Here is a 24,838-nt window from a genome sequence, read left to right as displayed (position 1 = left end):
TTTTCGGTCCTTTTGCCCTCTTGGCTAAGATCTCAGCGTCGCGACCCAGGGGTCACATTTGCTAGGCGGAAGCCGAGAGCCAGCCTCGCGCCCGCCCCCAGCGCCTAAGCCCCGCCCCCAGCCCCGAGGCCCCCGCCCCCGCGCCTTCCGCGGAGTGGGTCGTAGCCAGCCCACTCCTCGCTCCGCTGGAACGATTTGCTCGCGGCGCTTTCTCTCTATAAAGTTGTTGTTGCGGCTTCCGCCGGGGGTGGAGGAAGATGGCGTCGAGTGGTGGTGGCTGTAGCGCTGCGGAAAGACTCCCTCCGCCTTTCCCCGGCCTGGAGCCGGAGTCTGAGGGGGCGGCCGGGGGTTCAGAACCCGAGGCTGGGGACAGCGACACTGAGGGGGAGGATATTTTCACCGGCGCTGCGGCGGCGGTGAGTTCGCACCCTTTGGGGCGGCCAGGGGGGCGGGCGAGCGCCCCAAAAGGGAAGAGAGGCTAAGTGAGGGTCGGGGAGGCTGGGCAAATTGGGCCCGGCGAGACTTTGCGTTGGTGACAGTAGTCGTGGTCCGGGGACGCTAGATGTACGCCAAGACCTAGGGCCTGGCTTCTCGGGCCCCTGGGCGGACGGCGAGGAGTGAGGGGTGTGGTGGCTTCTCCGCCGAGGTCCCTGTCTGCGAAGAGCCGGCGAGGCGGGCTTTGGGCCCTGCTTTGTAGTGACCCCACGGACTCAGGGAGCTGTTTTGCTGGTCGTTTCCTGCAGAGCTGATCTAATAGGTCATGATAAGCGCATGGGTGCAGACTTTCTCTCGCCTACCGCTCCCAGGATGAATAATGTTACCTGGAGTGGCCCAGCATAGTGACCCGCCCGCAAATCCTTTCATTAGCTCAACACTTAACCTGTAATTACCAAACGACCTTTCTGGATCTTGGTTTATGTTATAAGAGTTAAGTAGACTCCTCTGTTCTTTAGGAATATCCTGCCAAAGGTCCTTTGAAAAAAAAGCCCTGCCAGATAAATCAGTACATATACCATAAGCTTTGTCCCTTTTAAAGGGATGTGTTAAAGTGCCTAAATATCTTCGTGGGAGCAAATCTGTAAATGTGAGGAGGAAATGGTGTTTCCCATAGTAATATCCAGGTTTCTAATAAGAGTTCAGTATTGGGAAAAACTAATCTTTGTATGTAGAATGTGGAAATCAGTTATCAGTTCTAGAACCAGTGAGTGATGTTTTGGTGGTTTTGTAAGAATATTGACTCGTACCAGTTGGTATAGTTCCTTCTAGGTTGAAAACGTCTTCAGTATTAGGTCTGTGAATTTATATATCTTTCTACCTTGAATAATGCTTTTCTTCGGAGTAGCTACTCAGTATATAAGTGACTAAATAATAAAGCAGCTTTTAATTCTTTATGCAGTATGTGTCTGAAACAGTTGGAGGCTTGTCTCATTTGTCAGTATGGGGGTTCAGAATGAGTCACCCCAAGATGTGCCTCTGTGGTATGGAGATTGTTTTGAGCTAAAGGCAACATTAGCCTCTGGCTCAAGAGAAATTTCTGCCCCTACTTAGAAGAACTTGAATTAGAAGCCTTCCCCATAATAATAGATTATCAAAGATAACCTCTTTTGACCTATCTATCAGGCAGGACAAACTTCTGTTTACTAAGCACATGATCTTATCATCCTGCAATGACCCTTTGAAGCCCCCAAGGCACCTTATCTCATCCCTAGCTCAGGATGTCTTTTATCCCCATGTTCCTTTTCTATCTCTGAACCTTACCTGCATGTGGGGCCTCTGACTCGCTCATGTATGTGAGGGTTCCCATACGTATTAAAATTTGGTTATTTTCTCTTGCTAGTATGTCCCGTATATTTGACCAGCCAGAAGAAACTTGAGGGTGGAGGAAAGTTTGTTCCTCTCACACATCAGAAAAAGGTTGAGTTTCTTGGAAATATCTTCTATGACAGTCATTAGACTTTTCCCTGTACTGTATTCAGGGACTGAGTCCATAATCCCAGCTCAAAAGGCATTTGCTGCCAGTGTGGCTCAGTTGGTTAGTATGTCGTCATGCACTGAAGGGTCACAGGTTGGATTGCGGGTTCCGTGTACAGAAAGCAACCAACCGATTGATGTGTCTTTCCCACATAGATGTTTCTCTCTCTCTCTCTCTCTCTCTCTCTCTCTCTCCCTCCCTCCCTCCCTCCCTCTCCCTCTCCCTCTCCCTCTCCCTCTCCCTCTCCCTCTCCCTCTCCCTCTCCCTCTCCCTCTCCCTCTTCTTCTCCTTCTCCTTCTCCCTCTCTCCCTTCCTGTCTCTCTCTAGACTCAACGAACAACATATCCTTGGGTGAGGATTTTAAAAAATAATAATTAAAAGAAAGAAAGCATTTGCTGATGCTTACATAACAGCTCAAACTGTTTAGTGAAGTCTGTTCTGAGAAATAACTCTTGGTGCTAATTTAGTCTTTCTGTATCCCATTTAAAACAAATCTTTAGTCTTTTCCTTTCTTAAGTCTACCATAAGCCCATAGAGAACAGCTCCTGTTGGTAACTGCTGTGATGGTAGGTATTTAGACTGAATATTTCTGAATAGAAACTCTGGCACTCAAAGTGATTGGTCACATAGACAAATGATGACTTATTTAAAAAAAAAAAAAAAACCCTGGGAGGGTGAGGAGTTATTTTCTAGAGTTACCTTAAAAAGTTCAAGAGGCTATGATTTGATTGATCTAACCAGATTACTTTACAGATGCATCAATACTTCTCTCTTGTAAGACTGTAAAAATACTTTGCTTAATTTCCAGCTAAGGGGAGAAGGAGGAGGTTAGAACGACCTTGTTGTACCACATAAAGCATAATTATTTTTTAGATTCTGATTCAGGAAAAATGAGTTGCCGAGGACACTAAAATGCCACTTGTAAGCCATTTTTTGAGCCCTGTTCTGTTGTTAATCTTCAGGAAGCCAAGACCCCTATCTGTGAATTTCTAATTAAATATCCATTAAATACAAATTATATTTCAATATATGCTTTAGTTATGAGCCAGTGTGAAAAGATAGGGGATTGCATTGCTTCTGTATAGTAAGGAACAACATTGAAGAATAAAGTATTTAGGAGCATGGGCTTTGAAGTCTGATTCAAATCCAGGCACTGTTATTTGCTAGCTTAACCTTGGGCAAGGTACTTAATTACTTTGTACAGTTTTCTCACCTATAAAATGTGAATAAAAATAGTATTTACTTCCACTGTTTTTAATGAGGATCGAGTTAGAATATGTACCTGAAAACACTTAAAACAATTGAGCATTTTGCAAATTGAAACTATTTAAAGAATCAAAAAAACCTACAAAAATCTAATAATGGATTACAAAGTTAACTAACTCCAAAATGGTTAATATATTTTGTCAAAATCAAACTAGTAAAATTGATTTGATTAGTGAGAAGTCATCAAAGTAAACATCTTACTGACTTAAGTTTATATTGTATTTTGTTGCATGTTGGAGGCAAGGAGAGGAGCATTAAAGAATTGGAAAGCTGAGGCATGTAAAATTTAAAACTCATTTATGGTATGCATGTAATTTCCTGAATATTGATGTAACAGCTGCTGCTGTTAATCATCCCATCTGCTCTCTTACAGCCCAAGAGGCTTTGTTAATACAGTAATAAAAGTGTGATTTGATTTATGATCGAAAGGGCAGCCCATTATAATGATGCATTTTAGAACCTACAAGGAGAGACTAGAGTTAAAAGAATTATTAAAATCTGGTCATTGCTTTAAGACTGCAAACCAGCTTGAGGAAGGTCTGATTCTTAATACTTAAGACCTTTTATTCTTTCTGTCTCTTACCTTATAAATTAAAAGGTCTAAAATTCTAAATATATTATCTGAATTTTTTATATGGACCTGAATCCAGATATGTATCTTTTTCAGTTAAAACTTTCTTAGTTCTGGGATAGGATTAATTTTTTTCCCTAAATAAAACTGGAGATTAAATTGGAGCCATTCTTTTGGTTCTCCTAATTTTTAAAATTATTATGTTAAAAAACTATAAAATGCTCCAGCTGGTTTGGCTCAGTGGTTAAAGCTTCGGCACCGGACCTGGGTTTGATTCCAGTCAAGGGCACATACCTCTATTGCAGGCTTACTCCCTGGCCAGGTTGGGACGTGTGGGGGAGGCATCCAATCGATGTGTGTCTCTCACATCGATGTTTCTCTCTCACTCTCTCCTCTGTCTCTCTTTCTCCCTTCCACTCTCTGAAAAGCAATGGAAAAAATATCCTCTGGTGAGGATTTAAAAACAACAACTATAAAATGACATACATATTTTTACACCTCATTGGACATCACTGGTCTTATTTGCATACTTCTAAACCTAAATGATAGAATTGAAGCAAGTTCTTTATTTGCCTTTCCAGGAGTTCTTATATGCCCATCTCTTTTTAGCAATATACCAGGACCACAATTAGATTTGCCCTCTACGTAAAGGAGAACTGTGGAAGCTATTCTCATGCTAAGAGGAGGGAGGAAAACAGATAAATGATATCCTTAGTTCAGATTTTTGCTAAATAGGGTTATTCCATTTTGATGATATATTAGACCAATTAGAATTTTTTCCCACTACTATTCTTGAATTGAAATTCTAGTAATTAGAGAAATGGTCAGAAAAAAGAAATAAGATGAAGCAATAGCAAGGGATGTGAAAAGTTTTGTATTGAATAGTCTTTTTAAAAAAAATCTTTTATTGATTTCAGAGAGAAGAAGGGAGAGGGAGAGACAGAGACATAGAAACATCAGTGATGAGAGAGTCGTTGATCGGCTGCCTCCTGCACGCCCCTGACTGGAGATCAAGCCCTCAACCTGGGCATGTGCCCTGACTGGGAATGGAACCATGATCTCCTGGAATCCTAGGTCGATGCTCAACCACTGAGCTATGCCTGGCCGGGCTTGAGTAGCCTTTGATTAATCAGGAATTACTTACAGCCCGGCCAGCATGGTTTGGCAGTTGAGCATTGACCTAGGATCCAGGAGATCAAGGTTCGATTCCCGGTCAGGGCACATGCTGGGGTTTCAGGCTCGATCCCCAGTGGGGGAGGGGGGTGCAGGAGGCAGCCAATCAATGACTCTCATCATTGATGTTACTCTCTCTTTCTCTCCCTCTCCCTTCCTCTCTCTGAAGTCAGTAAAGATATATATATTTTTTTAAAATTATTTACATATTCTGGCTGGTGTTTAACATTTAGACAGGAAAGGACATGGTATTTTTAGAATCTAGCCCTACATCTGTGATCAATATAACAGGTATCCTGGGGGGGGCAACAGATCAGCTTTTTTAAAAAATTGTGGTGAAAAACATACAAAATTTACCATCATAGTCATTTTTAATTGTACAGTTCAGTAGTGTTAAGTATATTCACATATTTGTGAAACATATCTCCAGAACTTTTTTATCTTGCATTTCTGAAACTATACTCATTAAACAACTTCCCCTTTCCCCTCTCTCTCCACCCTCTGGTGACTGCCATTTTGCCTTCTGTTTCTATGAATTTGACTACTTTAGATTACCTCATATAAGTGGACTCATGCAGTATTTGTCTTTTTGTGACTGGATTATTTCACTTAGCATAATGTCCTCAAGGTTAATTCATGCTGTAGCATGTATCAGAATTTCCCTCATATATGTATATATACCACATTTTGTATATCAATTCATCTTAAATGGGCATTTGGATTGCTTCTACCTCTTGGCTCTTGTGAATAGTGCTGCTGTGAAAGTGCAAATATCAAGACCCTGCTTTTCAATTCTTTTGAATATATACCCAGAAGTGGGATTGCTGGATCCTTTGAAAATGGAAGCATCTGTCCGTTAGTGACTACAGAAGATGACTACCTTTGGTGGGAGAGGGGAGGCACACAGAGATGCAATATTAATGTCTGAAGATAGAGGAAGTGAGCCATGAACCAAGGAATGTGGGCAGCTTCTAGTAGCTACAACCAACAAGGAAAAGGATTCTCCCTTAGAACCTCCAGAAAGGAACACAGTCTTGATGAGACCTTGATTTTAGCCCAGTGAGACCTATATTGACATCTACAGAACTACAAGAAATGAATTTGCATTTTTTTAAAAATATATCTTTATTGATTTCCGAGAGAGGTAGGGAGAGAGAGAGAGAGACATCAATGATGAGAGTCATTGATCTGCTGCCTCCTGCACGCCCCCTACTGGGGATTGAGCCCGCAGCCAGGGCATGTGCCCTGACCGGGAATCGAACCGAGATCTCCTGGATTATAGTTCGATGCTCAACCGCTGATCCACGCCCAGCCGGGCTGAATTTGCATTTTTTAAGCTGTTAAATTTGTGATAATTTGTTGCAGCAGCAATAGAAACTTAATACATTGTCACACTTCTCTCATTTTTTCCTAGAAGTAAAAATGGCAGAGGAGCAGTATTTCATGCCAAGATCTTCCAGGGTAATTTTTAAAAGACTTCCTGCCTGGCTGGCGTAGCTCAGTGGTTGAGTGTCAACCTATGAACCAGGAGGTCATGGTTCGATTCCTGCTCGGGGCGCATGTCTGGGTTGCGGGTTTGAGCCCCAGTAGAGAGCGAGCAGGAGGCAGCTGATCAATGGCTCTCTCTCATCATTGATATTTCTTTCTCTCCCTCTCCCTTCCTCTCTCTGAAATCAATATAAATATATATATATTAAAAGTCTTCCTGCCCAGCCTGGTGTGGCTCAGCAGTTGAGCACTGACCTAGGATCCAGGAGATTGGGGTTCAATTCCCGGTCAGGGCACATGCCCAGGTTGCGGGCTTGATCCCCAGTCGTGGGTATGCAGGACACAGCCGATCAATGATGACTCTCTAATCATTGATGTTTCGATCTCTCTCCTCCCTCTCCCTTCTTCTTTCTGAAATCAATAAAGATCTGTTTTTTTTAAAAAAAAAGTCTTCCTGACTACCCTGTTGTCATCTGGGTATAGCTTCTGGGGTTGACTTCTTAATTGTCGTTGCCTTGTTACATTAGTATGATCACACAATTTCATAGCACCATCTTGCCTTACTAAAATATACTGATTATCAGAAAATGAGTACTCTAGTTCTCCAGAAGCAGTGTTACCTTAGCTTTTAATTTGGATTTGACCTACCTATGCAGTTGAGTTTTAACAGTACTACCCTTTTGAGGTCCCTTGAACATAATGCAAGGTTCTATATGGAGCAAAGAGCAGTTGAGCAACAAAAGAATCGTAACTGGTTAACCTAAAGGGAAGTTACCTAGAATCACATGACTTTTCAGTACTGAATGGCTATGGCATCCCTGAGAGACAGCAAGTCCAGGTCTGCCCTTCCCCGTGCTAAGAAAATTGCGTTAGTAGCCTAGGCCTCAAGTGCTTTCTTGCTGGCAGATCTTTCCAGCGCCTTTCTGAGAATTAGGACTAGGCTGACCATGTGCTCTTATAAACACAGAAGAACTTGAACTTTTAAACAGCTTATCAGCAGAACCACCTGCTAGAATTAACAGTCAAAGGGAGTCAGCAAGTATTGGATATCCTAGCCTAGGATCCTATCACTAACAGAAAGAATGCTTCCTTTATTAAAAAAAAAAAAAAAAAGTTGGGAGGGCAAAGGGAGATAGGCAAGACTGGGCGATGGCTTTAAGTACATCACAAGCATACTATTTTCATTAGAATATAATTTTATTGTCATTACAATATAATTTTATCTGTTGATTGAAATTTAGTCCCCTTCAAGTACATGTATATTTTGTGACTTACTAAGAGGATTTTAAAATATGGATTATAAAGTAAGGCTTATATATTTAGTATTGATTTTGCCATTCAATGTAATCAGTGTGCCTTCTCCTTTCCCCAAAATGAGTCCTTCCTAAAATTGTAACTGTTGGTTCAAAATTAGCTTTATAATATAAATTATACCTTAATAATACTGATTAAAATTAGCCTTTCAATAGCCTTTCAATAGGCATAGCATATGAAATGTGTTGTTATAATGCCTAGGTGGGTATTTATTTTGACAAGTTCAACATAAGAATTGTTCAAACCTGTAGAGAATTTTTATAAGAATTTATGTGAGCCAAACAGTTGCCCAGAAGTAAGATCTCAAATGATCCAGAGAATAAATTTTGCAGCTTTTATACATTTGAAATTAAGGAGGGAGTATAAGGAAGATTACCTGAAGGTAGGAGAAAGCAAGGCAGGGGTTGTGTTACAGGATAGTTTTCAAGATTATGTGCTCTCTTGAGGGTGTTTACGCTTATTTCAAAGGTGTGTTAACCTAGATGCACTAGAAAAATGGATAGGGCTGTCTTAAGCCAACTGTGTGTTTGATACTTTTCAGCCTGTTAAAAAAGAAATAACAGGCCCCAAATGGAGTCATTTGCCCTGACAGCAAACCAAGACTTAATTTCAAATTCAACCTCTCCCAGAAATGTGACATTTATTTTTTTTTAATTAATTTTATTTTTCAATTACATTTTATATTTAATATTTTGTGTTAGTTTCAGGTGTATAGCATAGCTGTTAGACAGTCATATACTTTACAAAGTGATTCGATTCCCTTGAAATTTCAAGTACCCACCACTATAAATAGTTATTACAGTATTATTGACTATATTCTCTATGCTTTGCTTTACATCTCCATGACTATTTTGTAACTGCCAATTTTACGTACAATTTTACAATAACCCCTTCACCTTTTTCACCCAGTCCCTCAAACCCCCTCCCTTTTGGCAACCATCAGTCTCTTCTCTGTCAGTGAGTCTGTTTCATTTGTTTATTTTGTTCATTAGATTCCACATATAAGTGAGATCATGTGGTATTTGTCTTTCTTTGTGTGACTTATTTCACTTAGCATAATACCCTCTAGGTTCATCCCATGCTGTCACAATGGTAAGAATTCATTCTTTTTTATATTCTATTGTCTATATGTACCACCACTTTTTTTTTTTTTAATCCTCACCGGGGATATTTTTTTCCATTGATTTTTAGAGGGAGTGGAAAAGAGAAAGGAGCAGGGGAAAGAGAGGGAGAAAAAGAGAGAAACATCGATGTGAGAGAGACACTTTGATTGGTTGCCTCCTGCACACACCCTGACCAGGGCCTGGTATGGAACCTGCAACCGAGATACATGCCCTTGACTGGGAATCAAACCCAAGACACTTTGGTCTGCAGGCTGATGCTCTAACTACTGAGCCAAATCTGCTAGGGCTGTACCACAACTTTTTTATCCACTTCTCTATTGATGGGCACTTGGGTTGCTTCCACATCTTGGCTATTTTAAATAATGCCGCAATGAACATACGGGTGTACGTATTCTTTTGAATTAGTGTTTTGGGTTTCTTCGGATACATACCCAAAACTAGAATGGCTAGGTCATAAGGCAGCTCCATTTTAAATTTTTTGAGCCTGGCCGAGCGTGGCTCAGCGGTTGAGCATCAACCTAGGATCCAGGCAGTCGGGGTTCGATTCCCGGTCAGGGCACATGCCTGGGTTGTGGGCTCGATCCCCAGTCAGGGGCATGCAGGAGGCAGCCAATCAATGACTCTCTCATCATTGATGTTTCTCTCTCTCCCCCTCTCCTTTCCTCTCTTTGAAATCAATAAAGATATATTTTAATTAATAAATAAATTTTTTTAGGAGCCTCCATACTGTTTTCCAGAGTGGCCGCACCAATATGCATTCCCACCAACAGTGCCCAAGGGTTCCTCAGAAATATGACCTTTGAACAGTCAGTCTGAAATTTTCTTAGCACTAATAGGTTAATCTGCATGATAAAATCTCTGTCGGGTTCCGTTGTTTCAAAAAGTTGATGACCTATGAGTCTGTCACTATTTTTCTTGTTAGATTCCTAGATAGCAGGCTGACAGCTGTGGGAGGTAGGGGTGTATGTGTGGAGGGATTGAGCAAAAAATAAAAAAAAACAAACTTCATGGACATGGACAACAGTGTGGTGATTGCAGGGGTGAGGGCGGAGGGAAGTGGGAGGAGGGTGCAGGGGATAAATGGTGATGAATGGGAGACTTGACTTGGGGTGGTGAACGCACAATACATTGTACGAATGATGTGTTGTAGGTTTGTGCACCTGAAACCTGTATAATTTTGTTAACCAGTGTCACCCCAATAAATTCAATTAAAAGAAAAAAGTTGATGACTTATACTTTCTTTTCTTTCACTAATGACTTCCTTGTTTCACTTCCTGCCATTAAAACCCTTCCATTTTTCACAACTCCTGGGAACACTTCTGTTTATTAGATGGGATGATTCATGAATCATTCAGTAAAGTCAGAGACATATCAAGGTGGTGGAGTAGGTAACAGCTATACCTGCCACCTCCCACCACCACATCAAAATTACAACTAAATACAGAACCACCATCACTCAGAACCTCCTGAAATCTGGCTGAACAGAAGCCCTACAACCAGGGAACTGAAGAAGCACAGAGAGCGGTAGGAGGGGCGGAGACGCGGGCGGATCGGGGCTGAATCGTGGAGACTCGTCTGCAGGCCCACACCTGGTGCTGCCGTTTAAAGCTGGGAGGGACATCTCGGCAGTGGGGGTTTCCTGGAGGAGTGAGGGGTCCCAGTCCCACAGCAGGCCCCCAGCCCAAGGCTACAGGGCCAGGAAAAGAAGTCCCACAACTTCGGGCTGTGAAACCAGCAGGGACTGTGGCTGAGGGTCGCAGAGGCTGCAGGAGCCCCAGCAGCTCCTCTTAAAGGGCCCGCACACGGACTCACTCAGACGCGCTCCCTCTGATCCCCAGCGCTGGGCAGCAGCTTGAAAGGAACCTGGGACACTTGGGGAGGAACTAACCTGCCTGAGATTCAGGCGAGAGGTGGAGGGGCAGCTTCCTCCCAGGCAGAAGAGCTGGCAGAGGCCATGGCTTCTTTGGTGAGTTCTCTACCCACACAGCCGGCAGGCAGGCGCCATATTTGAATCGCCAGCACCTGACTCTCACCTTTGGCCCCACCCCGAGATTCCCAGACGTCCCACACCTCCCTTCCTGCAAGCTCATCCAGGCCATTTTCAGTGGCTTTTCTATGCAAGTGGCCTCTCGAGCCCCATGCTTAGGACTTTCCTAAAATCTCTCAAACAAGCAGTAGCTGGCCTCGGTGTGCCCCATATGGCTTGATAAGTGGCCCCAGGCCTGGCACTAGTGGCAGCCTGCATTGGCTCATAGCTTGGCCTCTCCTGGACACCTCCAAGCTCAGCACAAGTAGCAGCCACCTACGGTTTGCTGTGTAGCTCATACTGGGTGGCCCTGGGCAAGGCACTGGCACAGGCTGGCTTTGCACCTCCCAGGAGGCCTGAGGGACAGTGCACCTGGTGGTCAGACGCGGCCACGCTGGATTACAACCCTACCACATCCACGAGTGACATACTTCAGAGGCGCACTTGGTGAACACCAAAGCCCCACTGAAGTAAATCCTGCTCCATAGGGGTCCCTCCAGCACAGCAGCTCTCTGGCTGTAGTTGCAGCTGGTTCTCACAGCCAATTGGCCAGGGTTTCAGTTCCTCTCAGTGACGCCAACAGCAAGCAAGGCTCAACTACAACAGGATAGTGCACACAGCCCACACAGGGAAGCACCTAGAAGGCCCAGCTCAGGTGACTGGGGAAGCTGAGCCACTGGACCCTACAGGACACCTACTACACAAAGCCACTCTACAGATTCCAGGAGACATAGCAGCTCTACCTAATACATAGAAACAAACACCTGGAAGCAGCCAAAATGTGGAAGCAAAGAAACATGTCACAAAGGAAAGAACAGAAGAAGTCTCTAGAAGAGGAACTAAATGAAATAGATCCAAGCAAACTAACAGACACTGAGTTCAGAATTTTGTTTATAAGGATGTTTAAGCATACTATTAGGGAAATAACTGAGAAAATCGATAACATAATAAAGTACCAATTTGAAATGAAGGCTACATGAACTGAAATGAAGAATAATTTACAGGGAGTCAACAGTAGAGGACACTGAGAATCAAATCAGCAATTTGGAACATGAGGAAACAAAAAGCACCCAACCAGAAGAGCAAAAAGAAAAAAGAATCCAGAAATATGAAGATAGTATAAGGAGCCTCTGGGACAACTTGAAGAGACCCAACATTCATATTATTGGGGTGCCAGAAGGGGAAGAAAGAGACCAAGAAATTGAAAACCTATTTGAAAAAATTACAGAAAACTTCCCCTACCTAGGGAAAGAAATCAATTTACAAGTCCAGGAAGCACAGAGGGTCCCAAAGAAGAGGAACCCAAAGAGGTCCACAGCAAGATACATCATAATTTAAATGCCAAAGGTTAAAGACAAAGAGAGAATCTTATTTTATTTTTAAAAACATATCTTTATTGATTTCAGAAAGAGGAAAGGAGGGGGAGAGAGAGAGATAGAAATATCAATGATGAGAGAGTCATTGATCGGCCGCCTAGCCTGCAACCCAGGCATGTGCCCTGACTGGGAATCGAACCCCGATCTCCTGGATCCTAGGTGGATGCTCAGCTGCTGAGCCATGCCCGGCCAGGCGAGAGAATCTTAAAAGCATCAAGGAAAAGCAGTTAGTTATCTACAAGGGAGCACCCATATGACTGTCAGCTGATTTCTCAACAGAAACCTTGCAGGCCAGAAGGGAGTGGCAAGAAATATTCAAAGTGATGAAAAATATGGAACTACAACCAAGATTGCTCTACCCAGCAAAGCTATCATTTAGAACTGAAGTTCAGATAAAGAGCTTCACAGATAAGAAAAGCTAAAGGAGTTCATCACCACCACACCAGCACTATAGGAAAAGTTGAAGGGTCTTCTTTAAGAAGAAGCTAATGAACAAAAGAATCTGATGTACTAAGTAGATCCAGAGTCACTGACCCATGCAACAGGAAATCATATTTCAGAGGAAAGAGGGAAGGGGGTGGAGGGTGGGAAGAGATTAACCAAAGAAGTTATATGCATGTATGCATAACCCATGGACACAGTCAATAATGGGGTGAAGGCCTGGGGAGGGGGTGGGAGCGAAGTGGAGGGGGTCAATTGGGGGGGGGGGAATGGGACACCTGTAATACTTTCAACAATAAAGATAAATTTAAAAAAAAAGTCAATTAGATCTTTACATTTACTGGGTTGAATTTTGTTTTTTAACAATCCTAAAGAACTAAGCTTAGTTTGTCTAATGCCAATCCAAATCAACCAACTGAAGTTAAATTTGGTAAGGTTGTATACAAAAAAGGGGTGCTGTAATAAATCATAAATTTCTGACTGGGCAGGTAATAATTGGTAGGCATGTCCCAGGTCTTTGACTTCTTTAGTGAGAGGTTTTTAAGCTAACGCTGCCTGTTGTTCTTTGTATCTAGGTTAACTCACCTTTGAAATGACAGAATACCCCTCAGAGTCTTGACCACCCTCAAGAGAGTACATAATTTTAACTAATCTGTAATCTAATCCCCGCTTTGCTTTCTCCCACCTGCATGTAATCTTCCTTTCCATCCCTCCCCTCCTTAACTCTAAATTTATGAAAAAAAATTGCAAACTGTTATTCTCAGGGACATTTGAGATCTTGCTCCCCCATATATGTCATTAGTTTCGGCTCAAATAAACTCTTACAAAAATTTTTTACAGGTTTGGACGTTTCTTACATCCACAAGGTAAAAAATAAATGTGAACAGATAAAAAGTTTGGGAGGGGTACTGTACAGTATGCCAGAGAGAGGGTTAATATACTTTTGTAAGAAAAGTATACACCTAAGAAAAGTTAACTTTGCATAGAAAAATGGGCAAAGGACATCAAGACAAGTCACAGGGGTGTTTTATTTTTTTATCCTCACCCAAGGATATTTTTTCCATTGCTTTTCAGAGAGAGAGAGAGAGAGGGAGGGAGAGAGAGACAGAGAGAAACATCAATGTGAGAGACACATCGACTGGCTGCCTCCCGCACATGCCCTGACCGGGGCTGGGGATCGAGCCTGTAACTGAGGTACGTGCCCTTGGCTGGAATCAAACTGGGACCCTTCAGTCTGCAGGCCAACGCTCTAACCACTGAGCAGCTGGCTAGGGCCAAAGATTTTTTAAAAGAGACATGCTTAATGTTACTATAGGTGCAGTACTTTTGTACATTGCTGGGGTGAGAGAGGCGGATGTGACTTAGCAGAGCTTTTGAAATTTTTATGTCCAATAATTCTACTTAAGAGTCTATCCCAAGGAAATTATCAGATGTGGATATATATGTATGGATGTATGTATGTGTGTATATATAGTGTGTGTGTGTATATATATATACGTAGGATATATATAGTAGAGACTAACATCACATCATTTGTAATGATAAAAAACCTGGAAACTGTTGAATTGTCCATCATGAGGGAAATGACTATGTTGTGGTATTACCCCTATGATAGAGAGTCAAGTCACTAAGAATGGGGATTTTTGTACAATTCTTAATGACATGAAAAATGCTCAGATGGTAGAGGTGAAAACAGAATACAAAGTTTTATATACATAGACGATTAGTACATAGAAGAATTACAGAGGAAAGATTAGGGTAGTAAAGATAGTAATCTTTCAAACTATCTTCAGTTTTCTTAAAACTCAACCCTGAGTGGTTTTGGGGATAGAGTCCCAGAGGATATCTGAGGAGCAGTTTTCTGTTCTCATGGGTAGTTGTTACCTAGCTACTAAGGGAGCACAAGTCTTTGTTTTCATCACAGTTCTAATCAAGCAGCTATAGCTTGAGTTCAAAAATGGTCTGGTGAAGGGAGAAAGGTAATTGTGCTCTAGTTGTCTCATATATTCCACCCTCTGGTTCTGTCTCTTCTGATTAGAACAGAGATAGATACACTGCTATTCTGGAATTGCTCCAGAAAATGTTCTTTGTCTTTAAACTTTCAAGTTTAGATGGTAAATCATAAATAGAAAGCTGGCTTTATTCATCTCCATATCACAGGAATGGGTTCTTCTAGGTGCTTTTTAAAATGGCTAAATTCTAACCTGTGCCTTTCTGTTGTTTCAGTCTCTCTAGTGAGCTACTGGTAAATGTATAGATCCTTAATGTGTCTTGGGTTTTAATCTCTCCTAGATTTCCATCTACAGATGGCTGGTATCAGTGGGAAGTGAATTAAAAAGAAATCAGATGGGAGAAGAGCAGATAGGGGGACTAGGTGAAAAAGGGTAAGGGATTTACCAGAGAAGGGGAGGTAGGAGAGGGTAAAGGGGTGATAAATGGTGATGGAAGGAAACTTGACTTGGGGTGGTGAACACACAATACAATATACAGATGATGTATTATAGATTTGTACTCCTGAAATCTATATTTTATTAACCAGTGTCATCCCAATTTTTAAAAAAATCCCTGGACTTTACAAGAGCACAAGAATGCAGAGTGTCCCAAAAAAATGTATATACACTTTAACAGCTGATAGCTCAATTTTGAAAATGAAATGTATTTTAATAAACACTGTCTTTATAATTATTCAGTGTGTGTGTATACTTTTTGGGGGGATACCCTGTATTTATAGGAAATGTACATGTAGGAAAGTGGTTGGCAATGTGTGAGGCAAAAGGGAAATGTGGATTTTGTTTTTGCCCTATTATTTGTTGTCTGTGTCTCTGCTTTTTAAAATTGTAGAAGCAGCTGGAAGTCTGACAATTGGTGTAACATTTAAGCATATAAAACTAAGTGCTCACTAAATTTTATTAGCATAGGAAAAATTCCAGTAAAAGCATTGTTTGCTGATATAAAACTAAATATTGGTAACAGTTTCTTTCTCCAAGGGTGGTCCCAATATTAGGGTGGAGCTGCTTGCATGGCACATTCAGAGTATCAATAGATCTTTCATTTCACTTTATTCCTTTGGGTCAGAAAAAGCCTGTTTCTGAGGAACAAAAATCCCCCCAATTTGCTAAGGAAATGTTTCATAAAAGATTCCGTAAGTCAGGTCTTTAACTGATTTGGCCTTGGGGTCTGACTTCAAAACCCTGCGAAACCACACTATGGGCTTTTGAAGCCAGATTCCCAGCTTTCTGTTCATGGCCTGCACAATCCAGCTTTGTTCGTTCTGGTAACTGGTCTGGGTCTCTCCCCACCCTTGTTTGTGACTAATCACTGAGCTTTTGATAAAGGCCATGGACTGACTGTATTTTCACTATGTACCCACTAAGCTAAGCATGAATGGTTTTTATTCTGCTAGTCTGACATGGGTATGGTTGAAAACTGTGTCTGTGTAAGTTAAAGATGAAAAGATAAATTATGTTTACAAACATCATTGGATGTAAAGTGCTAAACCTTCTTTTGCCCCTTAGAGGTATCAGTAATATCCACACAACTGGGATTCAATGAACAGTTTAGCCAAGGCCACAAAGTAAGCCAGGATCGGAGCTTAAATTCTGGACTTCAGTGTGGTGTCCTGGTCACTAGAATGTGCCCTGTCAGGATTTGAAAGAATAAAGGTCATCACCTGAGAAGGAGAAATTCATTTGGACAGGTTCTTTTGAGAATTATCTCTGTGTACACATACAGGCATCAGTATCATGTGCTTTGGGGTAGGGCATTTCAGCAAGGTTATGGTGTTTGGAAATGAAAAGTGTGAGTTTATTTTAGCTCTGTGATTACTTGGGCAACACTTATACAACTAATACTGATTTGCTGTTTATTGAACTGACTGACTAGTGCCGCTGTCTTCTCCTAAACACCTGTAGGAGGAACTGAAGGATGCATTAAAAGTCACTTTCATAGAGTTGTATGCTTGAAACCTATATAATATTATTAATCACTGTCACCTCAATAAACTTAATTTAAAGAAAAAGAACCAATGATCCATAGACTCGAAAGCACAGGACCTGTCTGCAGGCTGCATTTTTCTTTTTTAAAATTTATTTATTGAATGATTGATTTTATATATAGAGAGAAAAACATCGATTTGTTTTTCTACTTCTTTATGCACTCATTGTTTGATTCTTGCATGTGCCCTGATCAGGGATCAAACCCGCAACCTTGACATATCAGGACAACGCTCTAACCAACTGAGCTATCCAGCCAGTGCCAGAATAAATATTTTGCTCAAAAAAAAAAAAAAAAAAAGGTTTATTTTTAATAGTCCTGTCTTATTCACTGTATCTCTTTGTTTTTAGAGTAAGCCCCAGTCTCCAAAGAGAATTACTTCCTTTCCTAGCAACAGTGGCTTCAAAGAAAATGGAATCCATGAAGAACAAGACCAAGAGCCACAGGATCTCTTTGCAGGCAAGTATGGACTCAACACTTACACTAGGCATCTTCTAAATTACTGAGTTAAACACACACACACACACACACACCCTGCAAAATACATATCTACATATTGGAAGCATAACTCTAGGGTTGTGGCAGATTCCAAACATATAAAACACAGTCCTTACCATCAAGATTCTTGTACGTTTAGGGGGTAAGATATAAATATATAGTTACTTAGGACAAACTATTAAACAGTAATATAAATGTGACCAGAGCAGTGATAGAAATACTAAGTCATGGGAGCTCAGAGAGGTTTGAGATCAGACTAAAGCAGACTTTTATGACCAAGACTCATAGTAAGAAATACATTTTGTGTCATCATCCAAAATATATACATACTTGTATAAAAATGAAACAAGTTTTATTAAATTACTTGCCTTTACTACTTTCAGTACAATCTGAAATTTTTTATTGTTTCTTTTTTAATGCCATTTGCAACCCATTGAATTGATTTCACAATTCACCAAATGAGCTACAATCTGTAGTTTGAAAAACACTAGTATAGAATGGGGGTTTCTTAATCTTGATGCTATTAACATTTTGGGCCCAATAATTTTTTTGTTGAGAGGGACTGCCCTATTCTCAACAGAGAGTGAGTTCCCTTTCCCCCCTAAGGCATTTGGCAATGGTAGGACACATTTTTGGTAGTCACACCTGAGAGTTCTACCAGTATCTGGTGTGTAGAGGCCATGAATGCTGCTCAGCACCCTACAATACACAGGAAAGACCCTCACAACAAAGAATTATCCAGCCTAAAATGTTCGTAGTGTCCACATTTAGAAATTCTGGTCTAGAGTGGCCTTGGAAGATTCTCTGGAAGAGGCAGAATTTATGTAGGAAGAAAGAAGAAAGGGGGCCAACGGTTGGGAGGAAGCATAAGGTGCATTTGAGGGACAGTCAGTAAACCCGGTGGCCAAAGCAGGGTTCTTAGAGAAGCCATGGAAGATAGGGCTGGAAAGGTAGTTTAGGAAGATTGAATATATTTCTTTATTTTGGTTTAACGTTCTCCAAATTTTATTTTATTTTTAAAAAGTTTTTAATTGAATTTATAGGAGTGACATCGGTTAATAAAATTACAGGTTTCAGGTGTACAACTCTATACTATGTCATTTGTATATTGCTGGCAGTGTGTGGCTGAGTGGTTGAGCATCGACCCATGACCCTGGAGGTCACAGTTCAGTCCCCGGTCAGGGCTCATGCCTGGGTTGCAGGCTTGATCCCCATTAAGTGGTGTCCAGGAGGCAGCTGATCGATGATTCCTCATCATTGATGTTTCTATCTCTCCCACTCCCTTTCTCTCTCTGAAATCAATAAAAACATATTTTAAAAAAAGAGAGAATGAAAGGACAAAGTGAAAATCAGGTGAATCTTTTCATAAGAGAAATCAACAAATTCTCGTGTTAGTGACTGAACATAATGGGTGTCCAAAAATCAGGATTGAAGGCAAGAGTTAGGTTTCAAATCCGAGGATTGAGAAGAAAATGGTACTGTTTGAGAACTAGATTATAAAGAAGAAACTGGCTTTGAGAGGAAAGTGAGTTTGGGCTTTAGATATTTTAAATCTGAAATGCAAAGGGAAATGCCCAGGAGGTGATTTGAACTGTGGTACTCCGCCTGGGGTGAGAGGGAAGAAGTGGAAAAACCTCTTCATAGAGGTTGAAGCTGCCATGGGAATGGGATCCTTAAAGAAGAGAAGGGAGGGGAAGGGGGGAAATGAGTGTGTGGAGGGAAAGATTCTGGGAAGACTCACATTAGAATTCAGCTAGGAAATTTAAAAGACATGAAAGGGAAGTTAGAAGGTCTATAAAGATTTAGAAGATTTTCCAGTTCCTTTCATCTCTGAAACTTAAAGTGCACCCTATTTATTCATTCTGATAGTGATTTTTTGGGATAAAGATTCTGGAGGAGAAATGCAAAATAATTATTTTTAAATATATGGCAGGTTGAGAAGAAGGTTTTTCTATCTTTGGGACCTTCACATTTATATAATCTTTCCTTATAAGAAGACCTGAAATCTTAGTGTAACTGACAGCCCCCATGGTTGTGGTTTATGTACATGAACATATAGAAGATCTTTATTAGGGACATATTTATTACTAATGAGGATTCTGATTTACTTCATTCCCCTACTGCCTCACTACTAAAAAAGGACCATAAAATACCTACAAAAAGGAATGCTTACAATGAGACATTTAGTTTAGGACTTGAGTAATTTCTCAGATGTTTTAGATATTGACTGGAAATTTAGATGTTCTGATTATATTTTCCACATGATTAGTTTAGTGATGATCAGAGTCTCTGTGATGGAGCCCAAAGGCTTTTTCATCACTCTTATCTGGGGGGGAAGGGGGACACGTGGCCGGGCGTGGCTCAGCAGTTGAGTGTGGACCTAGGATCCAGGAGATTGGGGTTTCATTCCCAGTCCGATTCCCGGTTGGGGCACATGCCCAGGTTGCTGCCTCGATCCCCATTTGGGGGAATGCAGGAGGCAGACAATCAGTGACGACTCTCTCATCATTGATGTTTCAAGTCTCTCTCCCTCTCCCTTCCTCTCTCTGAAATCAATAAGGATAAATTTTAAAAAAAAACACACAAAAACCAGTAAGAGGAGGGGGGAGCATTTTTAGTATAAGTTTTGACTTCTTTGTCACATGAATTTCAATAGAAATGGCTTCAAAAGGCTTTTAGTAGTACTTCAGTAAGCCAAGAGTTTTAAACAAGAAGCACCTCCTGTTTAATTTCCAAACACATTTGTTAACTTATTTATGTGAGGACTGGATGTGAGTATCTTAAACATACTTTTGCTGGTTGCTTGTTTTAAGGAATCCTAAATTCCTATGTATACTTTTTGTTTTGTGCTCCCACACCAGCATCAGATTATATTACCACTCTTTTTTTCCTGATAGGGACTGGATTCCAACAATGTGATAGGCTTTTTTGTAGACATGATTCACATTTAATGATTAGAACATTGATCTAGGATTTGGTTACGCCTTATAGACCCCTATCTCTGGTTTCATTTTAGCTCCAAATGAAAGACTAGGACAGAAAAAGAAACCACTTTCCTTGAATTCCCTAAGGGCTAAAATTGAATACCTGGTGATCAAGCCAAACCCAAATGGATATTTATGGTGTTTTTTTATTGAAAAGAAAAAAATCTGAGGTGTTTAGATTTTGAACTTCTAGCTCCATTGCTCTGAGATAAAAGTGCTTTTTATTTTATTTTTTTAAATTTCCTTAAAAAAATTTAATGCCTAAGAAAGTATCCCCTCTGCCTAGCCAACGTGACTCAGTGGTTGAGCATCAACCTATGAACCAGGAAATTACAGTTCAATTCCCACTCAGGGCACATACTTGGGTTGTGGGCTCAATCCCCAGTAGGGGGTTTGCAGGAGGCAGCCAATCGATGACTCTCATCATTGATGTTTCTTTCTCTCTCTCCCTCTCCCTTCCTCTCTGAAATCAATAAAAAACATTTGAAAAACAAAAAAAACCCTCTCTATGTCACTTAGAGACTCAGTTCTGCTCACCTGAAATTTCTCCCACATAGACAAAGGCAGCTCCTAAGCACCGTTTTGATTGGAGAGACTTAGGTGTATTACACATGTCCTTTTATCCTCCCTGGACTGTGCACACTGAACATAACTTAATCTTTGCCGAGATGATCTAGAACTATAATTGTGAACGGTTCTTACATTGTGCTAAAATCAGTACCATCATCAGGTATGGCAAACAGTGCCTCTTCTGAGATGTTACTGTGTTTGTATCTTGGGTCCATTTTTTCTAGTTTATAGTTTTTCTTACTGTTCCGTTGATGTCTTTTTTTTTTTTTTAATCCTCACCTGAGGATATTTTTTCCATTGCTTTTTGGGGGCGGGGAGGGAGAGAGAGAGAGCGCACGCACTCTGACGAGGGCGGGGATCAAGCCTGCAACCAAAGTATGTGCACTTGGCCGGAATCAAACCCGGGATCCTTCAGTTCTCAGGCCAATGCTCTAACCACTGAGTCAAACCTGCCGGGCTGATGTCATTTTTTACTGTCAGCATACCTGCCTTTTCTATCATATTGGCTTATAAAGTAGATGACCAAACTTATTCTTCTTTTATGACAATTATAACAAGAATAAATGGGCCCTGGCCAGTGTGTCTCAGGGGTCATCCCATACACCAAAAGGTCGTCAGTTTGATTCCTGATCAGGGCACATCCCCAGGTTTTGGACTTGATCCCCAGAACGGGTGTGCAGGAGGCAGCCCATCTCACATGTATGTTTCTCTTCCCTTCCTCTCTAAAAAAATCAATAAAAACTTTTTTTTTTAAAAAGAATAGGATTCATATAAGGTTTTAAAGGAATACTCTTAAGAGTAAAATAAATTGGCACCCTTGTTTTGGCTGTGTAGTCTTTTTGCTTGAGAGCTGGTTCTTGCCTAAATTCTATGTAAGAGAATGTAGCCAAGTAGTTCTATTTAGAAATGAGAGGTGTTGCTTTACTAAACTTGTGCTAGAAGAATATTTCCCTTACCATCCTTCCCTTTTATCCATGTAAAAATGTATTGATTCTTAGTCTCTTAGTCTGAGAACTCTGAGTATTGAGAGTGGTTGCTACTGTTCTTATCACAGCCTATAAAACTGAAGTTTAGCCATGAAAGACCCATTATTTACCTTCGTTATAAAATATTAACTATTTTTAGATGCCACAGTGGAGCTATCACTGGACAGCACACAGAATAATCAGAAGAAGATGCCAGCGAAAACACTCATATCTCTTCCTCCACAGGAAGCCACAAGTAGTTCCAGGCCCCAGCAAAGCTACGAGGAGGTAAGAATCTGCTACTGGTCTTAGCGGGGCTTTTTTTTTTTTTTTTTTTTGGATTTTTAGGACTGTGTTGCCAGTCTGAAGTTGAGTTGAAGATGAACCTTGAGTAAATATTTGTGACTTTTGAGGAAGACATTGATAGTTAATTGACAGCCAGAATCCAATAAAGGATTTCTTTCTTGGGCAGAGTATCCCTTACCCAGAAAATAACAGAGGCTTCTAATGGTCACTAATGATATTTAGGTCTGAAGCTCCCATATTCAAGAGTATAGTCTCTTCTTTCCCTCCTTAGCCTGACAGAGGCAAGTTTTCTAAAATCTAGCAATTTTTCATTATAATCAAAATAAGGTTTTAAGATAAAAGATGTAACAAAGACCTTTGAGCAGACTCCCAACTTAAAATTGTGAAAGTTGGTTTTGGGGATTGTTGGGAATAGACAGCTGAACACTGATACATAGAAGGATATATCTACATGTTATATTGATACAGTATTAATACACTATAAAATTAATAGCCTTTTTTGTATCAACTCTCATGATTGTTTTCTCTTTAAAAGCTAGAGGAAGAAGAACAGGAAGACCAATTTGATTTGACAGTTGGTATAACCGATCCTGAGAAGATAGGTAAGTGCACTTGGGACCCCTTGTGATGTTAAGATGTGGCTGTAGAAAGTTTAGTTAGCTAATTTCTAGATGATCACCTCCAGAACTGAACTAGCCATTGTAAAGTACTTCCTCACTATCTTTCCTGTAAAATTATGCTCCTTACTATGCTTCTAAGGCCAGAAACATCAGTTACCCAGTACTTTATTTAGGCTTTTCTTGGAGTTAGGCAGAAAAATCAGAGACATCAAATACCGTTAGAATCCCTTTTTAAAAATCCAAACATTGCTTTCTCCCACAGAGTTGATGAGACCATTTTATTCCTTTTGAGGTCATAAATTCTATTTAAATACCCAAAAAACACATGTTCTATAATTTGAGGATACTGAATTTGTTTTTCCCTCAAGAAGTTTGGGATTCTTGTTACATATCATTTATCATGTACTCTTTTTTTTTTTTAATGTATTTTATTATTATTTTTTTTAATCTTCACCTGAGGATATTTTTTCCATTGCTTTTCAGAGAGATTGAAAGGGGTGGGATGGGAGAGAGAGAGACATCAATTGCTTGCCTCCCGCTTGTGCCCTGACCGGGGCCAGGGATCAAGCCTGTAACTGAGGTTGTGTCCTTGGCTGAAATTGAACCCAGGACCCTTTTGTCCGTGGGCCGATGCTCTAACCACTGAGCCAAACTAGCTAGGGCCTCTTGTGTACTCTTAATGTACTAATGAAGTGAGGAGGTCTGCATCTTTCTTTTTTAGGTAAAGACTAAAAGACCCAGGTTGAATCTTGGTCAAATTGAAATTAAAATTTTCAAAAAGCACAATACTTAAGGTTCACCAGAACTTGGATTTTTAGGATAGCCTTCCCATGTCCAAAGCTTGTGAAAGCTATAAGTGAGCAGAGAGCAGCAGGCCTCAATTTTCCTTGTTCCAGGTATATCCCTGACAGAAGACACTATACAGAGTCTTGTCCTCCTAAATGGGGGTGGTGTTTATATGGTTAAGAGGAAAAATGTAATTTTAAACCTTTTGTCTATGCTGAACTAGGAACAGGAATTTATAAAGTCTAATTAGACTTTATGCCAAAATAGTTTGGCATTAAAATGTTGAGTTTTACTTTTCCTAGACAGTTGCACTGGTAAGATATTTGTGAGCATCTTCTACAGTTCACTTATCCAACAACAGAGGAAATTGAGGACCAGTAGTGAAATGTAGCTTTCCTGTGAGGTCACAGTGTGGTCCATGGTGGAGCCTTGACCAGAACTTGGGTTACATGTTTAGAATTCTCTCTTGCCTCTCTCATGTTTATGAACATTCTATAAGCACATTGGTTTTAAATTAGTTATTAGCTGCTTTCAATCCTTGGTAGAATAAGATAAAGAAATTTTAAGTAAATAATACTAATTGTTTTAATATTTAAAAGTCATGATGTTTGAACCAGGAAAGAGAGGGAGTGTATCAGTTTCCTAGAGCTTCTGTAACATAATGCTATAAATGGGGTGGCTTAAAAGAACAGAAATACATTCTCTGAGTTCTGGAGACCAGAAATCTGAAATTATGGTGTTGGTGAGGCCATTCTCCCTTTGCAGACACTAGGGAAGGACTGTTGCGTGCCTCTCCCCTAGCTTCTCTAGTCTCAGACATTCCTTGGCTAGTAAATGCATTACTCCAATCTCTGCCTTCATGGTCACATGGTGTTCTCTCTGGGCATCTTCACATCATTTTCCCTTTATGTGTTCAAATTTCCGTTTTTTATAAGGACACCAGTCATACTGAATTAGGGCCCAGCCTACTGACCTTATTTTCACTTGATTACTTCTATAAAGACCTGTTTCCAGGTCACATTCTAAGATACTGGGGTTTAGGACTTTCAGCAAATCTTTTTTAGAGGGACACAATTCAACCCATTTTTTAAACATCACATGGATTAGGTTTAAATACAAATCACTTTTGGTGATAAGCCTTCATCCTCTTAGTTATGTAGATGCCAAGAAACCAACTGCTTAAAGCATTTTTATATTCAAGGCCTGATCTTATCAGAACACCTTCTGCTTGTGTGGGCTGTTTATTCAACATGTGGTTCTCATTCCCAGACATGTAAATAAATTAGAATCCTACTTTTACCAGGACATGCTTTTTAGAGTCTTGGTAATTTGCAAATGCATCTTCAACTTGCTGAAATTATGTAG

The 24,838-nt window shown here is 40.6% G+C and overlaps 1 protein-coding gene across 1 annotated transcript in view; it reads left to right on the top strand.

Moving 5' to 3' along the window:
* Positions 1-250: 250 nt before the first annotated feature.
* The window catches only part of SNX1 (sorting nexin 1), a 38,091-nt gene continuing 13,503 nt past the window's right edge, over positions 251-24,838 (top strand). The window contains exons 1-4 of the mRNA XM_016208589.2: positions 251-416; positions 17,095-17,203; positions 21,922-22,049; positions 22,603-22,669. Coding sequence (XP_016064075.1) covers positions 258-416; positions 17,095-17,203; positions 21,922-22,049; positions 22,603-22,669 — 463 coding nt within the window. The 5' untranslated portion in view covers positions 251-257. The remainder of the gene's footprint in view (positions 417-17,094; positions 17,204-21,921; positions 22,050-22,602; positions 22,670-24,838) is intronic.

Source organism: Miniopterus natalensis, chromosome 1, assembly GCF_054644295.1.
Source record: "Miniopterus natalensis isolate mMinNat1 chromosome 1, mMinNat1.hap1, whole genome shotgun sequence".
Lineage (NCBI taxonomy): Eukaryota > Metazoa > Chordata > Mammalia > Chiroptera > Miniopteridae > Miniopterus > Miniopterus natalensis.
The sequence above is the reverse complement of the archived record's forward strand: the minus strand, read 5'-3'. Positions and strand labels throughout refer to the sequence as shown.